The sequence below is a fragment of the Mytilus galloprovincialis genome, chromosome 6, assembly GCF_965363235.1.
Source record: "Mytilus galloprovincialis chromosome 6, xbMytGall1.hap1.1, whole genome shotgun sequence".
NCBI lineage: Eukaryota > Metazoa > Mollusca > Bivalvia > Mytilida > Mytilidae > Mytilus > Mytilus galloprovincialis.
Window position 1 is genome coordinate 33,114,068 of NC_134843.1, and position 26,055 is coordinate 33,140,122.

The following is a 26,055-nucleotide window of genomic DNA, read 5'->3' on the forward strand; positions in this document are numbered from 1 at the left end:
GGGGAGTATGAGATTTTATCAATTTTATACTGAAAAGCATATCTGATTCATTTCCCGTTAGATATACAGTTCCCAGGCTTCATGTACTTATATTTTTATGTTGCAATGTTTCAAGCTTAACTATGCATTTAATTTATCTGATTATATGATTATTTATTTGCAGTTGAAATGATGGTTTAAAAAAGAAACGAGGAGGCACCAGACATCTAATAATACACCAGATATGAGCTGTACCACAGTGTGTGCCACATTTAAGAATTGGATATTAATAGCATGTGTGATTTTGATTTTTCCTCATGTAAGTGTTAAAAAACAACAACTTATTTTTAGATATTCCTGAGTTACATGAGTTGATGAGATTGCAAAACTTTTGATGTAGAAAAATCAATTCTGAAATTATGAATGCAAGTTTTTATTTTTTATGTCCCACTTGCATTATGTTTTTCAGTCTGTTGGTCCATTTGTTAGTTCGTCTGCATCAGGTTATAGTTTTTAGTCAAGGTAGTTTTTGAGGAAGTTGAAGTCCAATCAACTGGAAACTTAGTAAACTAATTTAATGCCAAGTTATAGTTTTGAACCCTATTTCATGGTCCACTAAACATAGAAAATTATATTTTGTGGGTGAGGCATCCATGTACTATGGACACATTTTTGTTAAACCTGATGCTGTAATAATTTTTTAACCTTCAATAATCACTTTTATTAATGTTGACTATCATTGAACAAGGGTTAAATACTGTGGATGTATTTATTTTCGTGGGTATCAATTTTCGTGGATTGTTGAAAACTTGCATTTTCGTGGATATTTGATTTTGTGGTTTTGCCAATCTCTGTATACAAAGCTATTGAATATATAAGTTGTTCGTTGACCATTTGAATTCGTGGTTCACCTCTACCCACGAAAACCACGAAAATTGGTATCCAACAAATAATAATGAATCCACGGTAGTGTAAACTAGCCATGTGTTTCTAAATTTGTCATTTTGATTTTTGTATTTCCAAAAAAGATAATGCTATTATTTCAGCCTTTATTTTTGAAAGTGTTTAAATTCCGAAGAGAGAAAATTTCAATAGTATTTTGACTTCCTATCTGATTCAAATAAAGGTCCTGTGTCCCAGCTTTATTTTGTCATTCTGACTCATCTTGTCTTTTATGCCCCATGTACAAATGTATGCCCTGTCCGTCCTGCTTCAGGTTAATGTTTTTCTGGTTAAAGTTTTTGGTCAAGGTTGTTTTAAATGATGTTGAAGTCTAATCAAATGAAAACTTAGTACACATGTTCCCTTTAATAATATGATCTGTCTAATTTTAGTGCCAAATTCGAGTTTTTACCCCATGGTCCACTAAGCATAGAAAATAATAGTGCAAGTGGGGCATCTGTGTACTTTGGATACTTTGGATACATTCTTGTTATTCATTGAATTCAAAATTTAAATTTTCAAAATCAATTTCCAGAAGTCTTTTCTGAATTTTAATATAATCTTTACTGTGTAATATGTTGACAAAATAACCAAGACTAGAACTCATAGAAACATTTACATGTTCTTGGTATTCATTACCTTTTCAGTGCTTTTGGACTTTGATGTTTTTCCAATTTGTAGCTTAATCAGCCAATCAAGTTTAACAACTGTGTGATAAATAGCAAAATAAATCATCGTAACAAATAAAGATACATTTACAAATTACTTTAGACTTTAAAGAAGGTTCCATTAAATAACGGTTTGTGTTGATTTTTTTGGTTGTAAGATTTAGATTGATAATTGATTAGTCAATGCAAAATTTTCACCCATATGTTGTCAACAAAATAATTTAAAACTACATGCATTGAGTAAAAATGTTCTTTTACATTTTAGAATACTTTAAGTAAAGTGTGTAGAACTGGTCAGAAACTGAGATTTAACCAACAAGGTGTTCAAATATGCTGTAATACAGTTAAATGTGGAAAAAGTAAGTTAGCACTTCCCAACATTCAGTAAATCTCATTATATTTTTTTAAGGGGGGGTTGCTCATTGCTAAGGCTTTATGATATGAATTTTGCTCATAATTTAAGGCGATATGGTATTGGTTTTGCTCATGGAAGGCTTTATAGTATGGATTTTGCACATTATTGAGGCAGTATGGTGAAACATCTTTGAGATCTCAACCCTCTACTATAACTATACCTCTAGCCAATGTAGAAAAAAAAACTCTCAACAAAACCCACAGTTAAGCTCAGTTCAAAAGATGTCGGAGTCCAATGTCAGAAAAGGCAACAAAAGAAACTAAACAAAATAATGTTGATACATAAATAAACAAAGGACTACTAGCAGTAACTGACAAGCCAGCTACAGACCTCCATTAAACTGATTGAAAGATTATGTCTTCATCAAATAAATATCAAATACAGGGGGTTAAGTATTATACCATCATGAAATATATAAGAACATAACCCATATCATGCCAATAACTGGTTTTAAAAAAAAAATCTGTGTATGTATTTCCAATGCAAAGAACCTATAAGCATGATAAGTGAATCAATATTAAAGCCAAAATATGCAATCTTTAATGACCTGACAACAGTATTGTAAATATATCCTTTATGAATAAGTCTGTTTTGTTAAAGGTTTTGTTATTTACTTTTGAAGTGAATGCTGACATTTATGTGCTTTGTAAAGAATATATCCATAAAAAATTGGATGTGAAATGCCTGAACATATAAGATGTTAGATTATAATAAACGCAACTTATAATATATGAATTTACAGTAAGTTAATTTAAAATATTTGACAAGTTAGGTTCACTGAAAATGAAAGTTTTGTGGTTCCTATTGGATATTAATTTCATGATAAAGAAAACAAAATTAAACAAAAGAATTTGTCAGTGGTTAACTTTTAATATATTTGATAATTTGGAACATGTATTTTATTGAAGGCCAGCAGTTTTATTATTGTCTGTATGATGGAGAATCGGATGTCTGCAGAAATTGTATGAATAATAGCTACACTAATGATCCTATCGATACCAGCCAATGGCCATATCATGACAATGGAAAATATCAGACAGAACCAAATATATGTGTTTCTCCTCCAAGCTGTGAAGCAGGTAAGAATTTTATATTTCACACTTTCTTTGACTATGAGCATCACCCAAGGCATGTTGTATGTTGAACAAGAACAGCAGTCTAATTTATGTACAAAAAATAAATGAAAAATAAATAGTTAGTTTTCTCATTTGAATTGTTTTACATTTAAGTTGCAAAAAATACAATTTCTCAAAATTTGCAATTATTAAGTCTCCCAAACAAAGTTTGGAGACTTATTGTTTTTGCTCAGTTCTTATTATGTCACCCTGACGGAGGTCGGGTGACATATTGTTATTGTACGATTCTTTTTTTTATTATTATTATTCCACACTTTTTTGTCCAGACTATTTCTCAGAATAGGATGGACCAATTGTTATGGAACTATACCAAAATGTTATTGGCCATGTGTAGAAGTGCAGTCGAGTGTTGGCATATCCAACATGGCTGCCGTTGTCATGGAAACAGAAAGAATGTGAAAAATCGGAAAGTCTCTAAAATTGAATGGAACTTTGTGAAAATGTTCTTTGGCATGTGAGGATCTGCCATCCATCTTTGGAATTTCCAAAATGGCCGCTGTTGCCATGGAAACAGTACAAATGTTAAAATTTTCAAAATGCTTAAAACTTCCAGAAAATTAGCAGAATGATGTGTTGTTAAGTAAATATGTCATTCAATGTTAAAAAAAAATCAAAATGGCTGCCACTTAGTGGCAATTGGGGGACCAGGGTGACATCCGCTATTGCTTGCAATGGCAATTCTAGTTATTTTTATTATGGCACCCTCAACGGAGTTGGGGTGACATATTGTTATTGTTCGTTTCTTTTTTTCTTATTATGGCACCCTCAACGGAGTTGGGGTGACGTATTGTTATTCTACGTTTCTTTTTATTTTTTTTATTTTTATTTTTCTTCCACACTTTTTTGTCCACTCTGGATCTCAGAATTGAATGGACCCAAGTTGATGGAACTATATCATAATGTGAAGCACCATGTGAAGATTTGCTTTTTTGGGTTGGCACTTTCAAGATGGCAGCCGTTACCATGGAAACAGCAAAAATACGAAAATTCTCAAAGTCTTCCAAACTGAATGAAACTTCACAGAAATGGTAACTAGCATGTGCAAAATTGCATTTTGAAGTTGGAATTTTCAAAATGGCTGCCGTTACCATGGAAACAGCAAAAATATAAAAAAGTATAACTTTTTCGTTATAAGACCAAACTGGATGAAACTTAATGAAAATGTTAACCAGTATGCCAAGATGTCAAGACAATATTTGATTAATCAAAAATGGCCGCCGTTGTCATGGAAACTTGAAGCAAATTTTACATTGACCCTATGGGAAAATGCATAAAATCAGCATTTTCTCAAAGAGTATTTCACCCAAGTCAATTAAACTGTACTGATATATAACATGACATGTGACAATGAGATGTCTGCTTTTAGAATTTTGGAATTATCTACTGTAACCATGGTTGCAGCATAAATGTCACAAATTTCAAAAAAAATAAAAATGCTGCAAACTGGATGAAACTTTACAGAAATGATATCTTGCATGGGCAAAAATGTTTTTTGAAGTTGGAATTATCAAAATGGCCACCGTAACCATGGAAACAACAAAAATGTCCCAAATTTAAAAATACTCCAAACTTAATAAAACTTTACAAAAATAATAATTTGCATCTGTAGATTCACTCTTTGACTTTGGAATTTTCTAAATGGCTGCCGCTCGCCTGGCAATTTGAGAAGGGTGCCATCCGCTATTGCTTGCAATGGCAAATCTAGTTATGGCACCCTCAACGGAGTTGGGGTGACATATTGTTATTCTACGTTTCTTTTTTTTCTTATTATGGCACCCTCAACGGAGTTGGGGTGACGTATTGTTATTGTACGTTTCTTTTTTTCCTTATTTTTATTATTCTTCTTCAACACTTTTTGTCCACACAGTTTCTCGGAATTGTATGGACCAATGTTGATGGAACTATACCATAATGTGGACCAGCATATGAAGTTGTGCACCTGACTTTGGAATGGTCAAGATGGCTGCCGTTTCCATGGAAACTGCAAAAATCCGAAAATATTCAAAGTGTTCCAAACTGGAAGAAACTCCACAGGAATGGTAACTGGCATGAGCTGATTTGCAGTTTGACTTTGGAATTTTCAAAATGGCTGCCGTTACCATGGAAACAGCTCAAATATCAAAAATTCTAACTCTTTCATTATAACATCCAGCTGGATGAAACTTTATGAAAATGTGACCCAGTATGCCAAGATGTCAAGAAAATATTTGGATAGTTCAAAATGGCCGCCGTTGTCATGGAAACTGGGGCCCAGTTTTGCATTGACCCTATGGAAAAATGCATAAAATCAGCATTTTCTTAGAGAGTAGTGCACCAAAGTAAATGAAACTGTATTGATATATAACATGACATGTGGCAATGAGACGTACGCTTTTAGAATTTTGGAATTATCTACTGTAACCATGGTTGCAGCACAATTGTTCAAAATTTCCCAAAAAAATTAAGTGCTGCAAACTGGATGAAACTTTACAGGAATAGTGACTGACATGTGCGGAGTTCCATTTTGAAGTTGGAATTTCCAAAATGGCCGCCGTAACCATGGAAACAGCAAAAATATCAAAATTTTCAAAATGCTTCAAACTTAATGAAATTTTGCAAAAATGATGACTTGCATGTGTAGATGCACTCTTTGACTTTGAAATTTTCAAAATGGCTGCCGCTCGCCTGGCAATAGGGGGACGAGGGTGCCATCCGTTATTGCTAGCAATTACAAATCTAGTTATGTCACCCGATCGACAATGTCGGGTGACATATTGCTTTTCCTCTGTTTCTTTACTATTATTATTATTATTCTTCCAATGATTTTGTCCGGCAGTTTTCTTGGAGACAATGGAACCAATCTTAATGATAGTTAACTATAATGAGGAACACAAAATTCCGGGTTGCAGTAGGTCATAAGACCATTAAAAATGGCTGCCGTTACCATGGAAACGGAACAAATGTGAAAAATTCAATTTTTGGGTTTTGGTGAATAATTTGGAGATGCTTAAACTCAGAATCATTATATTTTGATACAATGTAGGTGCCCACTATATACTTCTTTTGGATGTTTTTTGGCATTCATTGGAACTACTATGTTGCCATGGATACTACACCAAAAATTTCAAAAATATCAAAATGCTCCAAGTTTTTTGAAACTTTAGCATAACGATGAGCAACTTTGGTAGATGTGGAATTTGGCGTTGGAATTTCGAAAATAACTTGTGTTACCATGGAAACGAGGCAAAAATGGTCAAAACGCTTTAAAAACCTTAAAAATTGGCATTTACTTCCTTAAAATGGTAGGTCAAATCCATTGAAACTCTTATGGTATGTTCCCTCTCATGTACCAATGTGGAATCTGGCATTAGAAATTTGGAATGGTCTGTGTTACCATAGAAACCAGCCAAAATGTCAAAAATTTCAAAAATTTCAAAATGCTCAAAAGGTAATGAAACTTAATATGATTGTTGACTGTCAAGTCTGCATGAGACTTTTGGAGTTGGAATTTCCAAAATGGCCACCGTTGCCAAGGAAACTGCAGAAATGTCAATATTTTCAAAATGCTCCAAACTTAATGAAACTTAATATTATTGTCAACTGCCATGTATAAATGAGACTTTTGACTTTGGAATTTTCAAAATGGCTGCCGTTGCCATGGAAACAGCAGAAATGTGAAACTTTTCACAATGCTCTTATTGTACTGAAAATTTACAGAAAGATATATCGCAATTCATAGATCTGCATTCACTGTTAAGTTGTTTTGAAATGGCTACCGCTTAGTGGCAATGGGGGGAAGGGTGACATCCGCTATTGCTTGCAATGGCAATTCTAGTTATTTTTATTATTCTTCCACACATTTTGTCCATCGTGTTTCTAAGAATTGAGTGATCCAATATTGTTGGAACTATAACAGAATGAGGACCCCCATTTGAAGTTGTGCACCTTGCTATGGAATGGTAAAAGATGGCCGCCGTTTCCATGGAAACAGCACAAATGCGAAAAAAATCAAAGTGGTCCAAACTGGAAGAAACTCCACAGGAATGTTAACTGGCATGTGCTGATTTCCAGTTTGACTTTGGAATTTTCAAAATGGCTGCCGTTACCATGGAAACAGCTAAAATATCAAAAATTCTAACTCTTTCGTTATAAGATCCAACTGGATGAAACTTTATGAAAATGTTCTCCAGTATGCCAAGATGTCAAGACAATATTTGGATGGTTCAAAATGGCCACCGTTGTCATGGAAACTGGGGCCAAGTTTTGCATTGACCCTATGGAAAAATGCATAAAATCTGCATTTTCTCATAGAGTAGTGCACCAAAGTTAATGAAACTGTATTGATATATAACATGACATGTGGCAATGAGATGTACGCTTTTAGAATTTTGGAATTATCTACTGTAACCATGGTTGCAGCACAAATGTTCAAAATTTCCAAAAAAAAATAAGTGCTGCAAACTGGATGAAACTTTACAGGAATAGTGACTGTCATGTGCAGAGTTGCATTTTGAAGTTGGAAATTCCAAAATGGCCGCCGTAACCATGGAAACAGCAAAATTGTCCAAAATTTCAAAATGCTCCAAACTTAATGAAATTTTGCAAAAATGATAACTTGCAGGTGTAGATGCACTCTTTGACTTTGGAATTTCCAAAATGGCTACCGCTCGCCTGGCAATGGGGGGACGAGGGTGCCATCCGTTATTGCTAGCAATTACAAATCTAGTTTTTATTATTCTTCTTCAACACTTTTTGTCCACACAGTTTCTCGGAATTGTATGGACCAATGTTGATGGAACTATACCATAATGTGGACCAGCATATGAAGTTGTGCACCTGACTTTGGAATGGTCAAGATGGCTGCCGTTTCCATGGAAACTGCAAAAATCCGAAAATATTCAAAGTGTTCCAAACTGGAAGAAACTCCACAGGAATGGTAACTGGCATGAGCTGACTTGCAGTTTGACTTTGGAATTTCCAAAATGGCTGCCGTTACCATGGAAACAGCTCAAATATCAAAAATTCTAACTCTTTCATTATAACATCCAGCTGGATGAAACTTTATGAAAATGTGACCCAGTATGCCAAGATGTCAAAACAATATTTGGATAGTTCAAAATGGCCGCCGTTGTCATGGAAACTAGGGCCAAGTTTTGCATTGAACCTATGGAAAAATACATAAAATCAGCATTTTCTTAGAGAATAGTGCAGCAAAGTAAATGAAACTGTATTGATATATAACATGACATGTGGCAATGAGATGTCTGCTTTTAGAATTTTGGAATTATCTACTGTAACCATGGTTGCAGCACAAATGTTCAAAATTTCCAAAAAAAAATAAAGTGCTGCAAACTGGATGAAACTTTACAGGAATAGTAACTAACATGTGCGGAGTTGCATTTTGCAGTTGGAATTTCCAAAATGGCCACCGTAACCATGGAAACAGCAAAATTGTCCAAAATTTCAAAATGCTCCAAACTTAATGAAATTTTACAAAAATGATGATTTGCATGTGTAGATGCACTCTTTGACTGGAATTTTCAAAATGGCTACCGCTCGCCTGGCAATGAGGGGACAAGGGTGCCATCCACACATTTTGTCCATCGTGTTTCTAAGAATTGAGTGATCCAATATTGTTGGAACTATAACATAATGAGGACCCCCATTTGAAGTTGTGCACCTTGCTATGGAATGGTAAAAGATGGCCGCCGTTTCCATGGAAACAGCACAAATGCGAAAAAAATCAAAGTGTTCCAAACTGGAAGAAACTCCACAGGAATGGTAACTGGCATGTGCTGATTTGCAGTTTGACTTTGGAATTTCCAAAATGGCTGCCGTTACCATGGAAACAGCTAAAATATCAAAAATTCTAACTCTTTCCTTATAAGATCCAGCTGGATGAAACTTTATGAAAATGTTCTCCAGTATGCCAAGATGTCAAGACAATATTTGGATAGTTCAAAATGGCCGCCGTTGTCATGGAAACTGGGGCCCAGTTTTGCATTGACCCTATGGAAAAATGCATAAAATCAGCATTTTCTCAGAGAGTAGTGCACCAAAGTAAATGAAACTGTATCGATATATAACATGACATGTGGCAATGAGACGTACGCTTTTAGAATTTTGGAATTATCTACTGTAACCATGGTTGCAGCAAATGTTCAAAATTTCCAAAAAAAATTAAGTGCTGCAAACTGGATGAAACTTTACAGGAATAGTGACTGACATGTGCGGAGTTCCATTTTGAAGTTGGAATTTCTAAAATGGCCGCCGTAACCATGGAAACAGCAAAAATATCAAAATTTTCAAAATGCTTCAAACTTAATGACATTTGGCAAAAATGATGACCTGCAGGTGTAGATGCACTCTTTGCCTTTGCAATTTTCAAAATGGCTGCCGCTCGCCTGGCAATAGGGGGACGAGGGTGCCATCCGTTATTGCTAGCAATTACAAATCTAGTTATTATTATTATTATTATTTTTATTCTTCCACACTTTTTTGTCCATTCTATTTCTCGGAATTGGCTTGAACAATATTGATGGAACTATACCATAATGTAGACCACCACATTCTATAGTGCAGTGGGGTATGGCACCATCAAGATGGCTGCCGTTGCCATGGAAACGAAACAAATGTGAAAAAATCCTGTTTTTTGTTTTGGTGAACTGTTTTGATATGCTTAAACTCAGAACCATTATATTTTGATACAATGTAGGTGCCGGCCATATACAGGTGTTGGATGATTTTGGCACTCATTGGAACTACTATGTTGCCATGGAAACTATACCAAAAATTTCAAAAATATCAAAATGCTCCAAACTTCATGAAACTTCACAGTAACGATGAGCAACATTGGAAGATGTGGAATTTGGCGTTGGAATTTCCAAAATATCTGTTGTTACCATGGAAACAATGCAAAAAGGTCAAAAATTTCAAAAAAAATAAAAATGCTGTAAACTGGATGAAACTTTACAGGAATGGTCACCGGCATAAGCAAAGTTGACATTTGAAGTTGGAATTTTCAAAATGGCCGCCATAACCATGGAAACAGCAAAAATGTCAAAAACTTCAAAATGCTCCAAACTTAATGAAACTTAACAAATATGATAATTTGAATGTGTAAATGCACACTTTGACTTTGGAATTTTCTAGATTGCTGCCGCTCGCCTGGCAATGTGGGAAGGGTGCCATCCGCTATTGCTTGCAATGGCAAATCTAGTTATTCTTCTTCTTCTTCCGCCGCTTTAAAAAATGAACTTGTCCGCAGCGTTTCTCCAAAACCGCTTGTCAGATTGACTTAGGATTTCATAAAATGGTAGACTAATATGTCTAGGTGAGCCATCAATCTTTTGTTTGTGCATTGGGGTCTATTAAGGGGTGTTTTGGGGGGTAGAAAGCAGGGAGGGTTTTACTATAGAACCCTATGGGATTTTATTTTCAAAATTTTTTAAATGAATATAACTTGAAAACTATAAGTGATAGATACATGCAGTCTTCAGAAATGATTATAGGACAATAAAATAAATCACATGAAATATAGGGGGATGCCCTGGGGGGTCATCCCCACCCCCTTCAATTTGAGAATGTGCTATTATCTTGTAAACGGTCCAGATCCCCACCCCTAAACCATATATATTCTTGTAGGGGACAATAAAACAAATCAAATGAAATAAAAGGGAAGTCCCTAGGGGGTCACCCCACCCCCTCTTGTTGGAAAACTTGTAAACGGTCCAGATCCCCACCCCTAAACCATATATATTCTTGTAGGGGACAATAAAACAAATCAAATGAAATAAAAGGGAAGTCCCTAGGGGGTCACCCCACCCCCTCTTGTTTGAAAACTTGTAAACGGTCCAGATCCCCACCCCTAAACCATATATATTCTTGTAGGGGACAATGAAACAAATCACATGTAATTAGATGGAAGTTCCTGGGGGCCACCCCACCCCGTTCAATTTAAGAATGTCCTATTATCTTGTAAACAGTCCAGATCCCCACCCCTAAACAATATATATTCTTGTAGGGGACAATAAAACAAATCAAATGAAATAAATGGGAAGTCCCTAGGGGGTCACCCCACCCCCTCTTGTTTGAAAACTTGTAAACGGTCCAGATCCCCACCCCTAAACCATATATATTCTTGTAGGGGACAATAAAACAAATCAAATGAAATAAAAGGGAAGTCCCTAGGGGGTCATCCCAACCCCTCTTGTTTGAAAATGGTCCAGATCCCCACCCCTAAACCATATATATTCTTGTATGGGACAATAAAACGAATCACATCAAATTAGATGGAAGTTCCTGGGGGTCACCCCCACCCCGTTCAATTTGAGTATGTACTATTATCTTGTAAACGGTCCAGATCCCCACCCCTAAACCATATATTTTCTTGTAGGGGACAATAAAACAAATCAAATGAAATGTAGGTAAAGTCCCTTGGGGTCACCACCACCCCCTCCTGTTTGAAAACTTGTAAATGGTGGAGATCCCTACTCGTAAGCCATATATATTCTTGTATGGGACAAAAAATCAAATCAAATGAACATGGGACCATATGAATGGGGAGTTATCGGAGCTTTGTTTGGGAGACTTCGTAACAGCATCCTGTTACAATTACTTCTTGTTATTACATGCATTTAATTGCTGAATTTACAGTACACACAAATGATGGAAGTAACATATAACGGCTTAGATACTTGCTTTTATAAATTTATAAAGTACAAAAAAGGTAGTTTTTGAAGAAAAAGACTTGAACCTTGCATTTTACTTTTTCAGTTATAGCAATTCCATTGATTAGTGTAATTTTCTCCCTTAGTCCATATTTACTCGTGCCTTCAATTAGAATTTTGATTTACAGACGGATTAGTTCTTGTTGGCCTTACATGTCAGTGCAATTTGAATGGGGGCTATTGGGGCACAGATCAACACAACTGCCAGTTAGATAAAAGAATTTGTAAAAGAGCTGGATTTCAGTTAACATATGAAGGTATGTAAAAGGTTCCTGTAATTATGGTTGAAATTGTCAGTTTAGATTGCATGAAATGCACCCAATAGCCTATGGTACTGACTTGATATCTAAATCTTTCAATGTTTATCACTACCTTTGAGATGCACAAAATATAGTTCATTGATAAGAACGTTCTATACTTCCCATCCATTAACATTTCCAGATATTTATCAATGAAATATATACTCAGATACTCAAGTCACACAATTATGTTATACTTGTCAAGCAACTACATAACTTTCTAAAAATATTAATATTGTCATTGTTAAAGTCATCTTAAAAAATTAGTTATCTGCCTTTGTCAAGAATTTAGTTGAATTGGCAATTCAATATTTCATTTTACTTCCAACTGATCAATTAAAGCAATCTTCATGCTACAGTGCTTACAAGGATTTGGATTTAGGTTTTCTGTTTATCAATATGGTGTCACTCTGAAGTTGTATATTGGGAGTCCCACTTGTAGCAAGGTGTGTTTGAGTCATACATTAGTTGACATTGTCAAGGTCATTGAAACTGATGTTAAGCCCAAACAACCAAACAAACATTGACAGAGTGATAAAGATTTGAAAAGAATATTGAGATAACCTGTGACTGCCTCAATTTCCTTTGATTCATTTTTAAAAAAACTTTTGATGTTTTAACGTCACTTTTAAGCATTCCATTTAGACTACTTTGTGGCAGCCAGTTTTTATTGGTGGAGTGCCCGGAGAAAACCACTGACCTTTGATAGGAAATCTGACAATCCTAGTCAATCACGATTCCAGTAAAGTGCATCTGCAAGATCAGGGTTTGAACTCACAACCTCAGTGTTGACTGGCTAGTGATTCATTAATAACTACTTAGACCACTCGACCTTAATATCCATTGATAAATAGTTAATAGTTTAAACATATTTATTTATAGTGGATTGGGAAACAAATTTTTGCAACTTATATTAATCCCTTTCCACTTTGCAGCCCGAGTGCTGCCTTGTAGCAGCATTAGTCTACTCTTTGTCGAAATCTACAAGGGTGTCTTTAACATGCAAGAGATATGGCTCTCTCTTTACACGGGTCAGCCATTTATCATCTCCTTAAGACCATACTCGCAAATGGTGTCAAGGGAGAGCCGAAAATTGAGTTCCTGATAAATATGACCTACAAGCTTGTATATTCATAGGGTCATTAAAATTTAATTAATCATAATTGCTCTTACAGATGATGGTTTAGAAGTATTTTTAATGGAACTTTTTTTATTTACCAAGCCATTATAAATTTGTGGATATTAAATCAAATATATACATCTTTTATAAAGTACATAATAGACCCCTTTTTAGCTCACCGGGCCCGAAGGGCCAAGTGAGCTTTTCCCATCACTTTGCGTCCGGCGTCGTTAACTTTTACAAAAATCTTCTCCTCTGAAACTACTGAACCAATTCAAACCAAACTTCATCTTATTGATTCCTAGGGTATCTAGAATAAAGTTTGTGTTTTAATTCCCATTTCATAAAAAAAAACATGGCCGCCATGGCTAAAAATAGAACATAGGGGTAAAATGCAGTTTTTGGCTTATAACTCAAAAACCAAAGCATTTAGAGCAAATCTAACATGGGGTAAAATTGTTTATCAGGTCAACATCTATCTGCCCTGAAATTTTTAGATGAATCAGACAACCCATTGTTGGGTTGCTGCCCCTAAATTGGTAATTTTAAGGAAATTTTGCTGTTTTGGGTTATTATCTTGAATATTATTATAGATAGAGATAAACTGTAAACAGCAATAATGTACAGCAATTTAAGACTCAAAAATAAGTCAAGATGACCAAAATGGTCAATTGACCCCCTAAGAAGTAATTGTCTTTTATAATCAATTTTTAACAATTTTCCTAAAATTTGTAAATTTTTACTAACATTTTCCACTGTAACTACACGGACAAGTTCATTATAGATAGAGATAATTGTAAGCAGCAAGAATGTTCAGTAAAGTAAGATGTACAGACACATCACAATCACCTAAACATAATTTTGTCATGAACTGTCTGCTTCCTTTGTTTAATTCACATATACCAAGGTGCGCGACACAGGCTCTTTAGAGCATCTAGTTTAGATTTACCTTGGCTATTGAATTTTTTTTATTACATTTTTGCAAGAACACTCAGTTTGTTAAGTACAACTCTGCTGTGAAACGACTCTAACTTTATACCTGGCATATTTGAATAAAATTATTTTTAAAAGATATGTACTGTATTTGATCATGTGATCACTAAAAATCAGTATCTCAGTACAAAACTTGTTATTGTTTTTGTTGTAGGTAAATGTGTTCCATGTTCTGGGGATACATATAAACAAGAAAATGACAAATACAGGCAATGCATAAACAAAACGATGTAAGTAAATTTGTAGAATGGTATTTTATTTTGAGCATCACTGATGACTGTTGAAAAAAATGTGTCTTGTGCAAAAACAAAATTTCAATCCTGGTATCTTTATCAGTTTATTTACTAGTTGATGAATTTATTATGATATGCCTGTTATAAAGGATTGATTGTACATGTAAATTTCCAGGCCAGCATATAACTTAATTGAAGTAAGTTTTATAGTCTTGCCTGCAACTATTATCTCATTTGTGATGAAGAACAAAATATATCAAAAAGTCTGCATGAAGAACAAATATCATGAAAGATGTGTCATGAAGAACAAATATCATGAAAGATGTGTCATGAAGAACAAATATCATGAAAGATGAGTCATGAAGAACAAATATCATGAAAGATGTGTCACGAAGAACACATATCATGAAAGATTTACACTACAAACTCCTCAGAGTCTGAATTGACCAGTTTTTGTGCTCGACCAGTAAAATCGAGCACACATTTTACTCGACCTGGCTCGACCTGGTCTCGACAGTACTTAACTGTACTGATTTGTACTCGACTTCAGTCTCGACTTTACTTGAAAAATCTGAATTGGTCTCGACCTTTTCTCAACCAGTCTCGACTTGTCTCGACAGTGCTCGACCAGTCTCGACCAATGCTCGACCTGTCTCGACCAATGCTCGACCTGTCTCGACCAATGCTCGACCAGTCTCGACCAATGCTCGACCAGTCTCGACTAATGCTTAATCAGTCTCGACCTTTAAATTGAGTCTCGACTGGTATCGACCAAGTCTCGACTGGTATCGACCAAGTCTCGACTGGTCTTAACCTATTCTTGACTTGTCTCGACCAAATTTTCTAACCAAAAAAATTATTAGAAGAAATCTACTTTGTGTAGTAACAGATTTGAATAAGAGTTACTTCCCCTGGCTAGCATTGCAACAATAATTTAACAAAATAAATCTACATGTAATTACATTCATGTCTTGGAATATTGAAATGTAACTGATTAAGACTTAATTTCATAATTATTTGAATGATAATTTGAATTTGTTACCTAAATGAACTTTGACAAAAGATAAATGGGTGTATCCAAACACCACCAAAGATATCTTAAAAAATACTGCAATAGAAAGTGATGCAAAATAGTTGTGGGTATAAAAACTAATCATCATACAACAGGTTTAAAAAAAAATACCATATCTTAATTTTTGGATGAAAACACTATGTTAGGTTTTGAGTAATTTGATATATCCAGATAAAAAAAGATTTTGTTTGATAACACGTGTCAGTAATCGACTGTTATAAAATTCCTGACCCATGAAATCATGCAGTGATTAAATTATATATTTTTATTCCTTCTGTTGATTATAATTGTAAAAAAGGGACGAAAGATACCAGAGAAATAGTCAAACACATAGATTAAAAATAAACTGACAACACCATAGCTAAAAATAAAATGACAAACAGACAAAGAATGATACAGAAAACATAACATGAAAACTAAAGACTAAGTGCTAGCCTGCATAATCAGTGGTTGTTGTTTGTGTTTGTGTAACATAAGTAAGGCCATTAGTTTTCTCGTTTGAATTGTTTTACATTGTCTTATAGGGGCCTGTTATAACTAATTATGCGGTATGGGCTCTGCTCATTGTTGAAGGCCGTACAGTGACCTATAGTTGTTAATGTCTGTGTCATTTTGGCCTTTTATGGATAGTTGTCTCATTGACAATCATACCACATCTTCTTTTTTATAAGCAACATTAACCCCACCAAAAACTGGGGGTGATCTCAGGTGAACTGTTAAAGCAGATCCTGCTCCACATGTGTGTGTTAGATTTTTTTTCTTTTTGAAATGACAAATAAACTGCCAAATATTGCAGATGCTGATATCATTTTAAATGAATGTTCAAGATGAACTTGGTGATAATAAGATGACGAGTTATTGATGTAATTCAACAAAGACGTCTTTTTTTCAATTTAATTTCTAGATGTGTAAAATAAGAGATGTATATATATAGATCAAATAATTTATTTCCAGCACAAACTCAATATTATAAATAGTGATATAAAATATATAACACAAAACTTAAAACTATATATATAATAAAACAGATAATAAAACAGATATACACACATTTACTCTTTAAACTAAACAAAATTTGTGTTAAAAGTTAAAACAGTTAAAATACAGCACAAAGCAAATCCAGGATATGAATAGTTTCCACAAATTCTTCAAATTCTATTAATTTCAAAATGGAATTTTATTAAATAAATTAATTCACTTCAACTTCTGCTAAGTCATGCATTTAAATAGAAATACACACTATTCTTTTATTAATAATCAATATCAATAAGGCATAACAAAGATATTTGTTATTATTATTAAATAGCTCTCAGAAAAACAAATGGTCTTATTTCATACATAGAGATTCATGCAATTTCCCCTTAAAAAATAAAGTGTTGAGAAGGTGTTTTTATTATCTTTTGTTATTTACATATACCGGTAGTTTATATGATCAGGAAAAAATAATATCAAAAAGTACCCCACACAAGAGACAGATATATCTTATTCAATTATAAAAATGAAGTATTTAAATTAAGAAAATTTGAAACAGCAAAAGTACCCAGCACAAGGTACAGGCATACATTTTGATTGCCACAAAAAGTTATTCATTTCATTTAGAAATATCTGAATAAATTTTAAACTGTTAATGTATACATCAAGAGGCTTATATCAATTTAAAGTTGTTCCCATCAAAATTATTCATTAATTTAGGAAAATTTAAAACTACAGATATCCTACACTGTCATGCCTGTGAAAGCAAGTGTACACTTTATACAGTCCATGAAAAATGTATTTATTTTATTTAGGAAGTTTTAAAAACACAAAGGTATCCTGCATATTAGGCACAGACACATCCTAAAATTCTTATGTGTGGTGATCCTTATGTACGATAGATGTTATCACTAATTTAATCATACATTCAAAAACCAACGATTGTCCTCTTCGACAGCAGAAACAAGTGGATCGCTTATGTCACTCAACAGGCAAAGATTTGTCATTAAAGTCTTGTTTTCTGAAAACCAAAATAGTCCACATTGTTCTGCTAATGGAAAACGATCCAGCAGTACCCAGGTGTACACATTGTTCCTAAATGAATGTCGGTACAATTTTTTTATTTTGCCAAAAACCTTTGAAGGATCTCTTGTATGAATTATAAAATCACATGATCTTGCTGAAATTTGATGGGACTCTGTGGCAAAGAAAATGTCCTTTCTTTTGGTTTTGTCGTATCTTGTTGTTGTTTGTATTGATTCTACAACTGGATCAATGTCGCACATTTCAATGTCAGAATTGCTGAATATTTTGCAATACTTTTCCTTGATTATTTTGATGTGATCAGTTGGAAGCATTGTCTTACTTGAATGTTTGTTGGTTTTTAGCAAGTCTTCTTCTGAATTGCATATCTTCTTGACAATTCGTCGAAGGGATGTCTGCCTATCAGTTGTTTCTTGTTTAACTGTACCGCTTAATAAATTAAACACACTCCAATCATAAATCTGAAAGAAAAAGAAAATTAATAATAAAATGCAGGACATCTTTAAATAAACTATTATCAATGAGATATGTCTCGCCTTTTTTTAATTTTGATTACCATTATGCAAATGTCGAAACTAAAATAGCAATACTTTTACATAAGTTATGCAAATATTCAAAGTCGACGAACTATGACTGAGGTACATGGCTAAAGAATCTCCATGTTAATGAGATGTGCCAATGCGAATACAACTGAACCATGAAGAGGTGGGAAAAAGGGGGGGGAGGGGCAAATATAATCTCCATTGAAATGATTGCTTACTAATTATCATTGACTTCACATAAGTAGTTCCTCTATACTGATCTAATCAGAAACTTATAAATTTAAACTTAGCAAGAGTTTACAAGTTGTTAGACAATGACTGAGGGGGCATAGACAAATATTCTCCCTGGAAATTAGATGTACAAATGCTTATGCAATTGAATACCAATTTACATTGGCCTACAACTAATGGTTCCCATTGAACTGACCTAATCCCAATCAAATACATGTTAACTTAGTCAAATTTTCAAAGTCAATAAACCTTGACTGAGGGGGCAGTGGAAAATGGAAATGAGATGTGTCAATGCTAAGGCAACTGCATACCAAACAGGATTGACCTACATGAATAAATCAAAATATACAAACAGGTGTTAATGAAAATTATTCTTTTCATATAAAGAAACAGATTTCTACATAGTTACTTGTGGATTATCAAATTTATCCAATCTCAATAGTTAAAAGTATGAATTTTAAAGGTCCCACCTAGGCTTGGGCTTAAAAAGGAGTAGGTCCGGTAAGACCCCTTTTTGGCCCCAAAATATAACAGTTTTACAAAATTGTTAAAATGTAAACTTTAAGTTATTTATTGGACAGTTGAATGCTTCTGCTACATAAAAATTGGCTGTTTTTGACAATACAATTGACATATATCATGTTGTGGCACCATTAAGTCATGCTAAATTACTGAAAACTTCAAAATTCTATCATTTTAGTTTTTGACGGTTTCCCTTTTAAATCGAAAGTGGCCGCATTCATGTTCATCCCTAATATTGAAATGTAAGTTGTATTTTATGATAATACATAACATATATAGAGGTTGTGGATGAACAAGGATGCGGCCACTTTCAATTTCGACAAAAACGATCTGAAAAGTGACCTTTTTTGGCATATTTGAGAAATTTTGCATATTTGAGCTTGAATCGGATCAATTTTAATTACTAAATCAGTAAAAATCTTTCACATTTACTAATTGAATCAAGTGAAATAGACACTTAAGGTAGTATGGGTGTCTTCCTCCATCTTGGATTGTTAAAAACAGAGAACCAAAGGTCCAGATTTTCTAACAAATTAGCAAAATTTGATGCAGGAATGCAGATATTTAATATGAATTTTCATTAAAAAGAACCAATTTATAAGAATATAACTTATAAATATTAACATTTTTGAAAATATTGATTAATATTGTTTGTTTTTTTGTTTTTTTTTTAAACTGGCATTTTAAGGGGAGGTATAGCTCTGAAACAATGCATTTTCTAAAGGATTCTACATGGAATTTTCCTATTTTGTATTTTAGCTGAAAAAAACGTACAGTGACCCTATCTTTTCTTTTGATATTCTCCGAGCATTGTCTGAAAGCTATCTTTTCCTTTTTTAACAATTCTATCATTTTGTTTATTTTTTAATCACAAAATGGTGTTTTTTCCTGTATAATCCATACAAAATGTGTCATTTTGTCACATCCTGTAGCTTGAGAAAATGCGCGGTGACCTATCATTTTTATTATATTTTTCAACATATATCAATAGATACTACGTTTTGGCAAAGTATGAACAAATTCTATCATTTCTATTTTAGACTCCCATACCACCTTAAATGTTTAAAAAGTGGTCAAAATCTTTTGTCAGATGAAACTGAAATTTGAGGCCAAAATGAGTCCTTACCGGACCTACTCCTTTATAATTCAACTATCTTGATCAAATATTTAGTAACATGGACGCGGAACCTCTTGTGATTCTTGCTGCAGTGAATATAAAATTTTATCAAAGACAATTTTCAAAGATTTTAGATGATAAGAAAACAGAAAATTTATATTCCCATTATAAGACAAAATATTGTGCCGATAATTTTTTTTTTTTTTCTTTATACCGCAATTTTTTAATGATCAAATTGTTTTTTAGCACTTGTTGACAAAAATAAATTTAAAACTTACACGATATGTTTGCATAACTGTTGACTCCTCATGACCATGTTGCACGATCTGTCTTGTAATCCAACTATTGGCTCTTTCTAATGGATACAACCATCTGTCGTACAATGGCCCAAAATCATTATAGCCTTCAGGAATGTGATGAAGTAAGTGGGTGGTCAAGTTCTGCAAATCAAGAAACAATTTCTACACATTATAATTATTATTTGTTGTAAGTGTAAAGTGATTCTTAAAATAAAGTTAGAACCTGTTAGGCTGACATTTATTCCAATCTTTCAAGTTATTTGGAAACTAATTAGTATCACCAGAAGTAAAGTTTTCATATGCCAAAGAGGTCAATGCATATACAAAACACACATGTTGATTATTTACTGCAATTATAGAGAGAACAGGAACTGCGAACGAGTTAATTATACTAAATTGAATTAATTAAAAGGGGGATCCTGCATTTATTGCATCATATGACTCATACACTAGAAGTCCTACGATAAGGCCCTAATCAGCAAAGGTCACAATTCTTATCTGGCCACTTCAATACATTTTGTGAACATAATTTTCATATAAACATGATAAATCATTTTGTTTAATAAACAAACCCATAAAATATATAAAAAAAAAAAGAATATGTGGTATGATTGCCAATGAGACAACTATCCACAAAAGACGAAAATGACACAGACATTAACAATTATAGGTAAATGTACAGCCTTCCACAATGAGCAAAGCCCATATACCACATAGTCAGCTATAAGAAGTTATTTTATGTCACAAATTTATAAATAAAAACACTTTCTGCGGTAACAGGTTTCAGATGTTTGGTATAAATCATATTATAAGCAAAAATAAGTTAATATCTAAAGCTAAACAACTCTGTTAAATCCTCCCACCAAAGGCCATCTTCATCACAAAGATACTTTTCATTTTTCCCACCATGTTCTATTTTCAATAAAATTGGCTGTCCTCCTTGGTTGCCAAGTCATTATTATTATATATATAAATGTATATGTACCCAGCCACGTCTAATCTGTGTTTATTTGTAAGATGTATATTTCAATTTGTACCCATATGGTATCCATCTGATGAGTTAAGCCATTTCAAACAGATTTTTATAGTTATTTAATATGTTGTACTGTAACACTACTGTCCCACTGTTTCACCCTGCCACATTCTGTATGTATGTACCTTCTCAAGTCAGCAGCCTGTAATTGAGTAGTTGTTGTTTGTTGATGTGTTACAAATTTATTCTATTCATATTTTGTACATAAATTAGACCATTAGTTTTCTCAATTGAATTCGTCATTTACACTGTAGTGTCCTTTTATAGCTGACTATGCGGTATGGGTTTTGCTTATTGCTGAAGGCCTTAGTTGTAAATTTCTGTGTCATTTGGTCTCTTGTGGAGAGTTGTCTCATTGGCAATCATACCACATCTTTTTTTATATATTTTAAAGTACAGATCTGTAACCCTATTTTACCTGTAAAGTGAGTGGAAAATCCCTTTCAAGCAATGCCACAGCAAGATGAGTGTCTGCTATCAATGATGGTATTTCATCTTTCATGAAGGTTGGTTTAACCAGTCGACTAAGCACAGTAAACAGTTGGAAAAGGGTTTGTTCCTGTTGATGTCCAAGTAGTCCTCTCAAACACCAGGCAGCTACATTGTAGGTCACAAACTAAAACAGAATTTAAAAATTCAGAATGCATTGATATTTAAATTCTATTTATTAATGTTCTACTCTACAAACCCATCCTTACCATGATTCATTTGATTTATTTGTAAAAACATTTCTAACTTGCCCCATGTAATTATTATGGCTCATTGTTATAGTTTTTTAAATTGTTCCTGATCAAAGTTCTGATGATATGTAAGTGTGAATGGTTCTCTTAGTTAAACTTATGTCAAATCTTTTTTTTTACTTTTCAGAAACTTATTACATATCTTTAACCAAATTAATTGACAGTATCTACTTATATAATAGATAATAAAAAAAAAAGATTTTGTTAATCAAACAACTATGGAGCTTTGAATCAATATTGATTTGAAAATAATAACACTGGTGTTTTTGTTTTTGTTTTTTTTTTATCTTAAACTAATAAACATGAGGTTGCAGAGATTATCATGGACTCAATACAGGTCCATTTATAAACAATTAGATATATATGTAAAGGATCTTATCTCAAAATACATATATATATCCTAGCTCACTGTGACTTTAAATTTCTAAGAAGCCAGATTCTCAGATTTTAACAACAAAAAGGGTAAATTTACTACAAAGGTACGTTACACAATTCTAATGTGATCAAGAAATTTCAAAAAAAAATAATTTAACATGTTTGAGACTGAGAGATTAAAAAAAACGACTTTTCAAATATCAATGAATATATTGAAAAACACCAGGATTTGTCTAGCTTCAATGGCAATATTTGGATAAACTCAAAATAATTTTCAGATTGATAACTCTTCACCTGTGATTCTGGCATAAAATTATGTAATTTAATCTTGGACCAATATTTGATTTGAATTTTAATGATTTTGGTGATTTTGAAAAAAAAATTATTACAAATATTTTTAAAATATTATTATAAAAGAGGGACGAAAGAGTATAAAGTATTATGAATTTGCTTCAAAAATTTAAAAACCCTGAAAATATCCCACAGGTTACATGCCTCTAAAACATAACAATTTAAGAAATTACTTACTTGTTGCTTTCCATGCATGGTTCTCAGAGTCCATTGTCGGGTGAAGTGATCAGCTGGAGTGTAGTCAAAACCTTTTGGGTATTCTATTGAACCAGCTCTTTTGTCTGCAACCTTAATTTTTAATTTGGAAAGTGACCATGGTGCCTCTGGTATTGTAGGTGATTCTTCAAGACTAGTGGGAGTAGATTTGGGTTTTGGCAGTTGAGTTTTCTTGCGCTGCTTTGATGGATTGACACAAGGTGCATCTGGTGCCTTTCTCTTCATATTTGGCCATGTCTCTTCAAATCGTTGGTATTGTTTCTCACAGTTACGAACTTTAATGGTGTCTGTCTTGCCACTTATTAAGTCTAGGATGTTGCTGATGACATCAGAGATAGTGTGCATGCCATCAGTCTGCATCTGTTTAAGTCTATCAAAATATGGTAGTGAAGTAAGTGGATGGATACCCTTTACACCAGTTTGCTTTTGAAAATTTGTCTTTTGATTTTTGTTTGGTTTTTGGTCAAACTCCCGTCTTGCTGCCATTTCTTCCTCATTAGTGAAAGACTCAGGTCTGGTACTGTTTACTGCACTCTTTATGGCAAATGATTTACTATCAAGTCGTAGTGGTGAATCTGCTGTTAAAAATTGCCTATTACATACATGTAAAGTCTTGTTCAGTGTGTTGCTTCGGACACCATCTTCTTTACAAAACACACAGGATCTCAATGCAGCTTGGCCTGATAAATGCAGCAGCTTGGAAAACGCAGGGATGTCACATAAGTACTGCAGCAAAGCTATCTTCACAGTAACAGGTGCCTCTTTATGGGAGTCATACATCTTTGATTCCATGTTCACAAGTAGTTCATCAACTAGAATCGATATGTAGGGGTCAAGAGATTTTGGTTCTTTACGTCCATGACCTGGTACGATTCCCAATAACATCATTGGACCTAAGACATAGCGGATATCCTGTGGAAGAGTTATCCAAGTAAGAATGATAGGCCACATCGATTTTAAGGCTGCAGTGTTTTTATTTGGATTAACTCCATCTGTGAACAAAGCTAGTGGTACACAGCTAGATACATCAGAATCTTTAAAAATACCATGTTTCATCTGATCTATGAATATTTTACCATCAGTATAGTCATTAAGTTGGCCATTTATTTTCACCTTATCTGCATGTATAAGTTTTGCAAGATTTTTTGTACCGTACCAACGGTTGATCCTAGGAACAACAGGCATGTAGTTGTAAGTTTTCCTACACCTATTACTGTCTTTGTAATGTAGCAGTTCGTTACACACTGAGCAATTGCGGACATCATCATTTATTGGGAAGCATTTGCAGTCATTAATGCAGCATTTGTACTGTATAATTGGCATCAGAAGTGGCTTGATGATATTAAGTGCTTCTTTATAGGTTGCTGGAAGAAGGTTAGGCTGTGGAAGGATATGTTTCTCATGCTGTAAACACTCTGTAAGAGCTGCTTTTGACATGCCATTGTTCGTTGAAAAAATTAGCATATGTTCTGCTATTGCGTCAAATACTGTTCTTGAAGATCCATCAAAAAGTGGTGTCTGATAAACATCTTTATCCTGGCTTTTCTGCAAATTGTAAAGGTGGTCTACATCAGAGAAGTTCTGCACATCTGCCAAATTGTTTATATGTTCATCATGTGCATTCTTGCAGTGTAAACGAAAGGTCTTTATGTTCACAAATTTCCCATTGCAGGTGTTGCACATGCAACAATGTCTCTTGCTGTCTGATGACATGATAGAGTAGAATATGCCTGCTGGTGACGGCACAACCTCACTGAAATATAAATTGAAATTGTTACTAAAATAGATTTTTTGAGATTTTTTCCCAAATCAATAACAATATCATGAATAAATAATTTTGCTGACTACTGTTCTAATTCATGACTGATAAAACAATGGATTCTTAGGGACGACATCAAAATATCAATGTAAGATAAAAAACTTATTTCAAATAGTTTGGGGGTGGGGGGTTGAACTGCTACAAGATTTGGTTATCCGACGTTGATTTTTACATATAACCATGATAACCATATGGGTTAATCAATTTTTCCCAAAAGAGGGGGGTAGGGGGGTCAGTGAAAAAACTATGTGAATTAAGTTTTTTATCCTTCATTGAACTCTTGATGTCGTCCCTTACGGTATCTAGGGATTTTATACTTTACATTTCTGTGTTAACTTATGATCGTTAATCAAATTGTTTACTCTCACAATTTTTGTCATTTTTAGACTGTTTTTATTATACGCCTAGGATGGGATGTATTATGGTATACCGTTGTCCGTCTGTCTGTACATGTACGTCCATCCGTCCGTCGTCCACACTTCGGACAATAACTCAAAAACACCTTCACCAATATCCATGAAACTTAAGTGAATTGTTTATATCTATTGACGCAAGCTCCTGTTTGTTTTTTTTTTAATTTCAGATTTTAAGTTTTGGATTTATGGGGCTTTATTCATAAAAAAGGGGTGATTTTCAACACTTCGGACAATAACTCAAAAAGGCTTTCACCAATGTCCATGAAACTTTGGTGAATTGTTTATATCTATAATTGAAAGCTCCCTTTCACTTTTTTTGTAATTTCAGATTTTAAGTTTTGGATTTATGGGGCTTTATTCATAAAAAAAAGGGAATTTTTAACACTTCTGACAATAACTTAAAAAGGCTTTGTAATGTGTTCATTAGTTAAGTTTTTTAATCAGCATTGTATTAATCTATTTTTTGGGGGAAATTGCAAAATTGGATTTTGTAAATGCAATGGCCCATTTAACCCCTACAGCTGTATAAATAATTCTTAGCTGTATATAAGTTGTAATGTTGAATACAAATTTAAGTTGAATTGAATAATTAAGGAAAATAATTAAAGGTGACTATGTATAAAAAAGGAGACATGGTATTTTTGCCAATAAGACAAATGTCCACATGAGACCTGTATGCAAAGGCTGATCGAGAGGGGGCCCTAGGGGGCCGCACCCCCCCCCCCCCCTTTTTGTGGGAAATAAATTGGTTGATTATTTAGGGAATCATTGAAGCATGACTGGAGAAATTTACTTATGGATAATAATCTTAAG

At 33.8% G+C, this 26,055-nt stretch overlaps 2 protein-coding genes across 3 annotated transcripts in view; both read right to left on the reverse strand.

Moving 5' to 3' along the window:
• Positions 1-26,055, reverse strand: part of LOC143079396 (uncharacterized) — a 344,537-nt gene that overhangs the window by 193,471 nt on the left and 125,011 nt on the right. The window lies entirely within an intron of this gene.
• LOC143079392 (uncharacterized) lies at positions 16,598-24,831 on the reverse strand. The gene is made up of 4 exons (XM_076254686.1): positions 22,969-24,831; positions 21,744-21,941; positions 20,272-20,433; positions 16,598-18,042 (listed from the first exon to the last, which is right to left on the reverse strand). Exons 1-4 carry the CDS (start codon positions 24,718-24,720, stop codon positions 17,458-17,460), a joined length of 2,697 nt encoding a protein of 898 aa, XP_076110801.1. The 5' UTR covers positions 24,721-24,831; the 3' UTR covers positions 16,598-17,457.

What these genes read in the sequence shown, in the direction of transcription:
- LOC143079392 (XM_076254686.1), bottom strand. Translation starts at nt 24,720, where the DNA reads ATGTCATCAGACAGCAAGAGACATTGTTGCATGTGCAACACCTGCAAT. An exon ending in CCATGCATGGAAAGCAACAA is followed by an intron (nt 21,942 to 22,968) that starts GTAAGTAATTTC and finishes ATTCTGTTTTAG; the next exon opens with TTTGTGACCTACAATGTAGC. An exon ending in ATTTTCCACTCACTTTACAG is followed by an intron (nt 20,434 to 21,743) that starts GTAAAATAGGGT and finishes CTTGATTTGCAG; the next exon opens with AACTTGACCACCCACTTACT.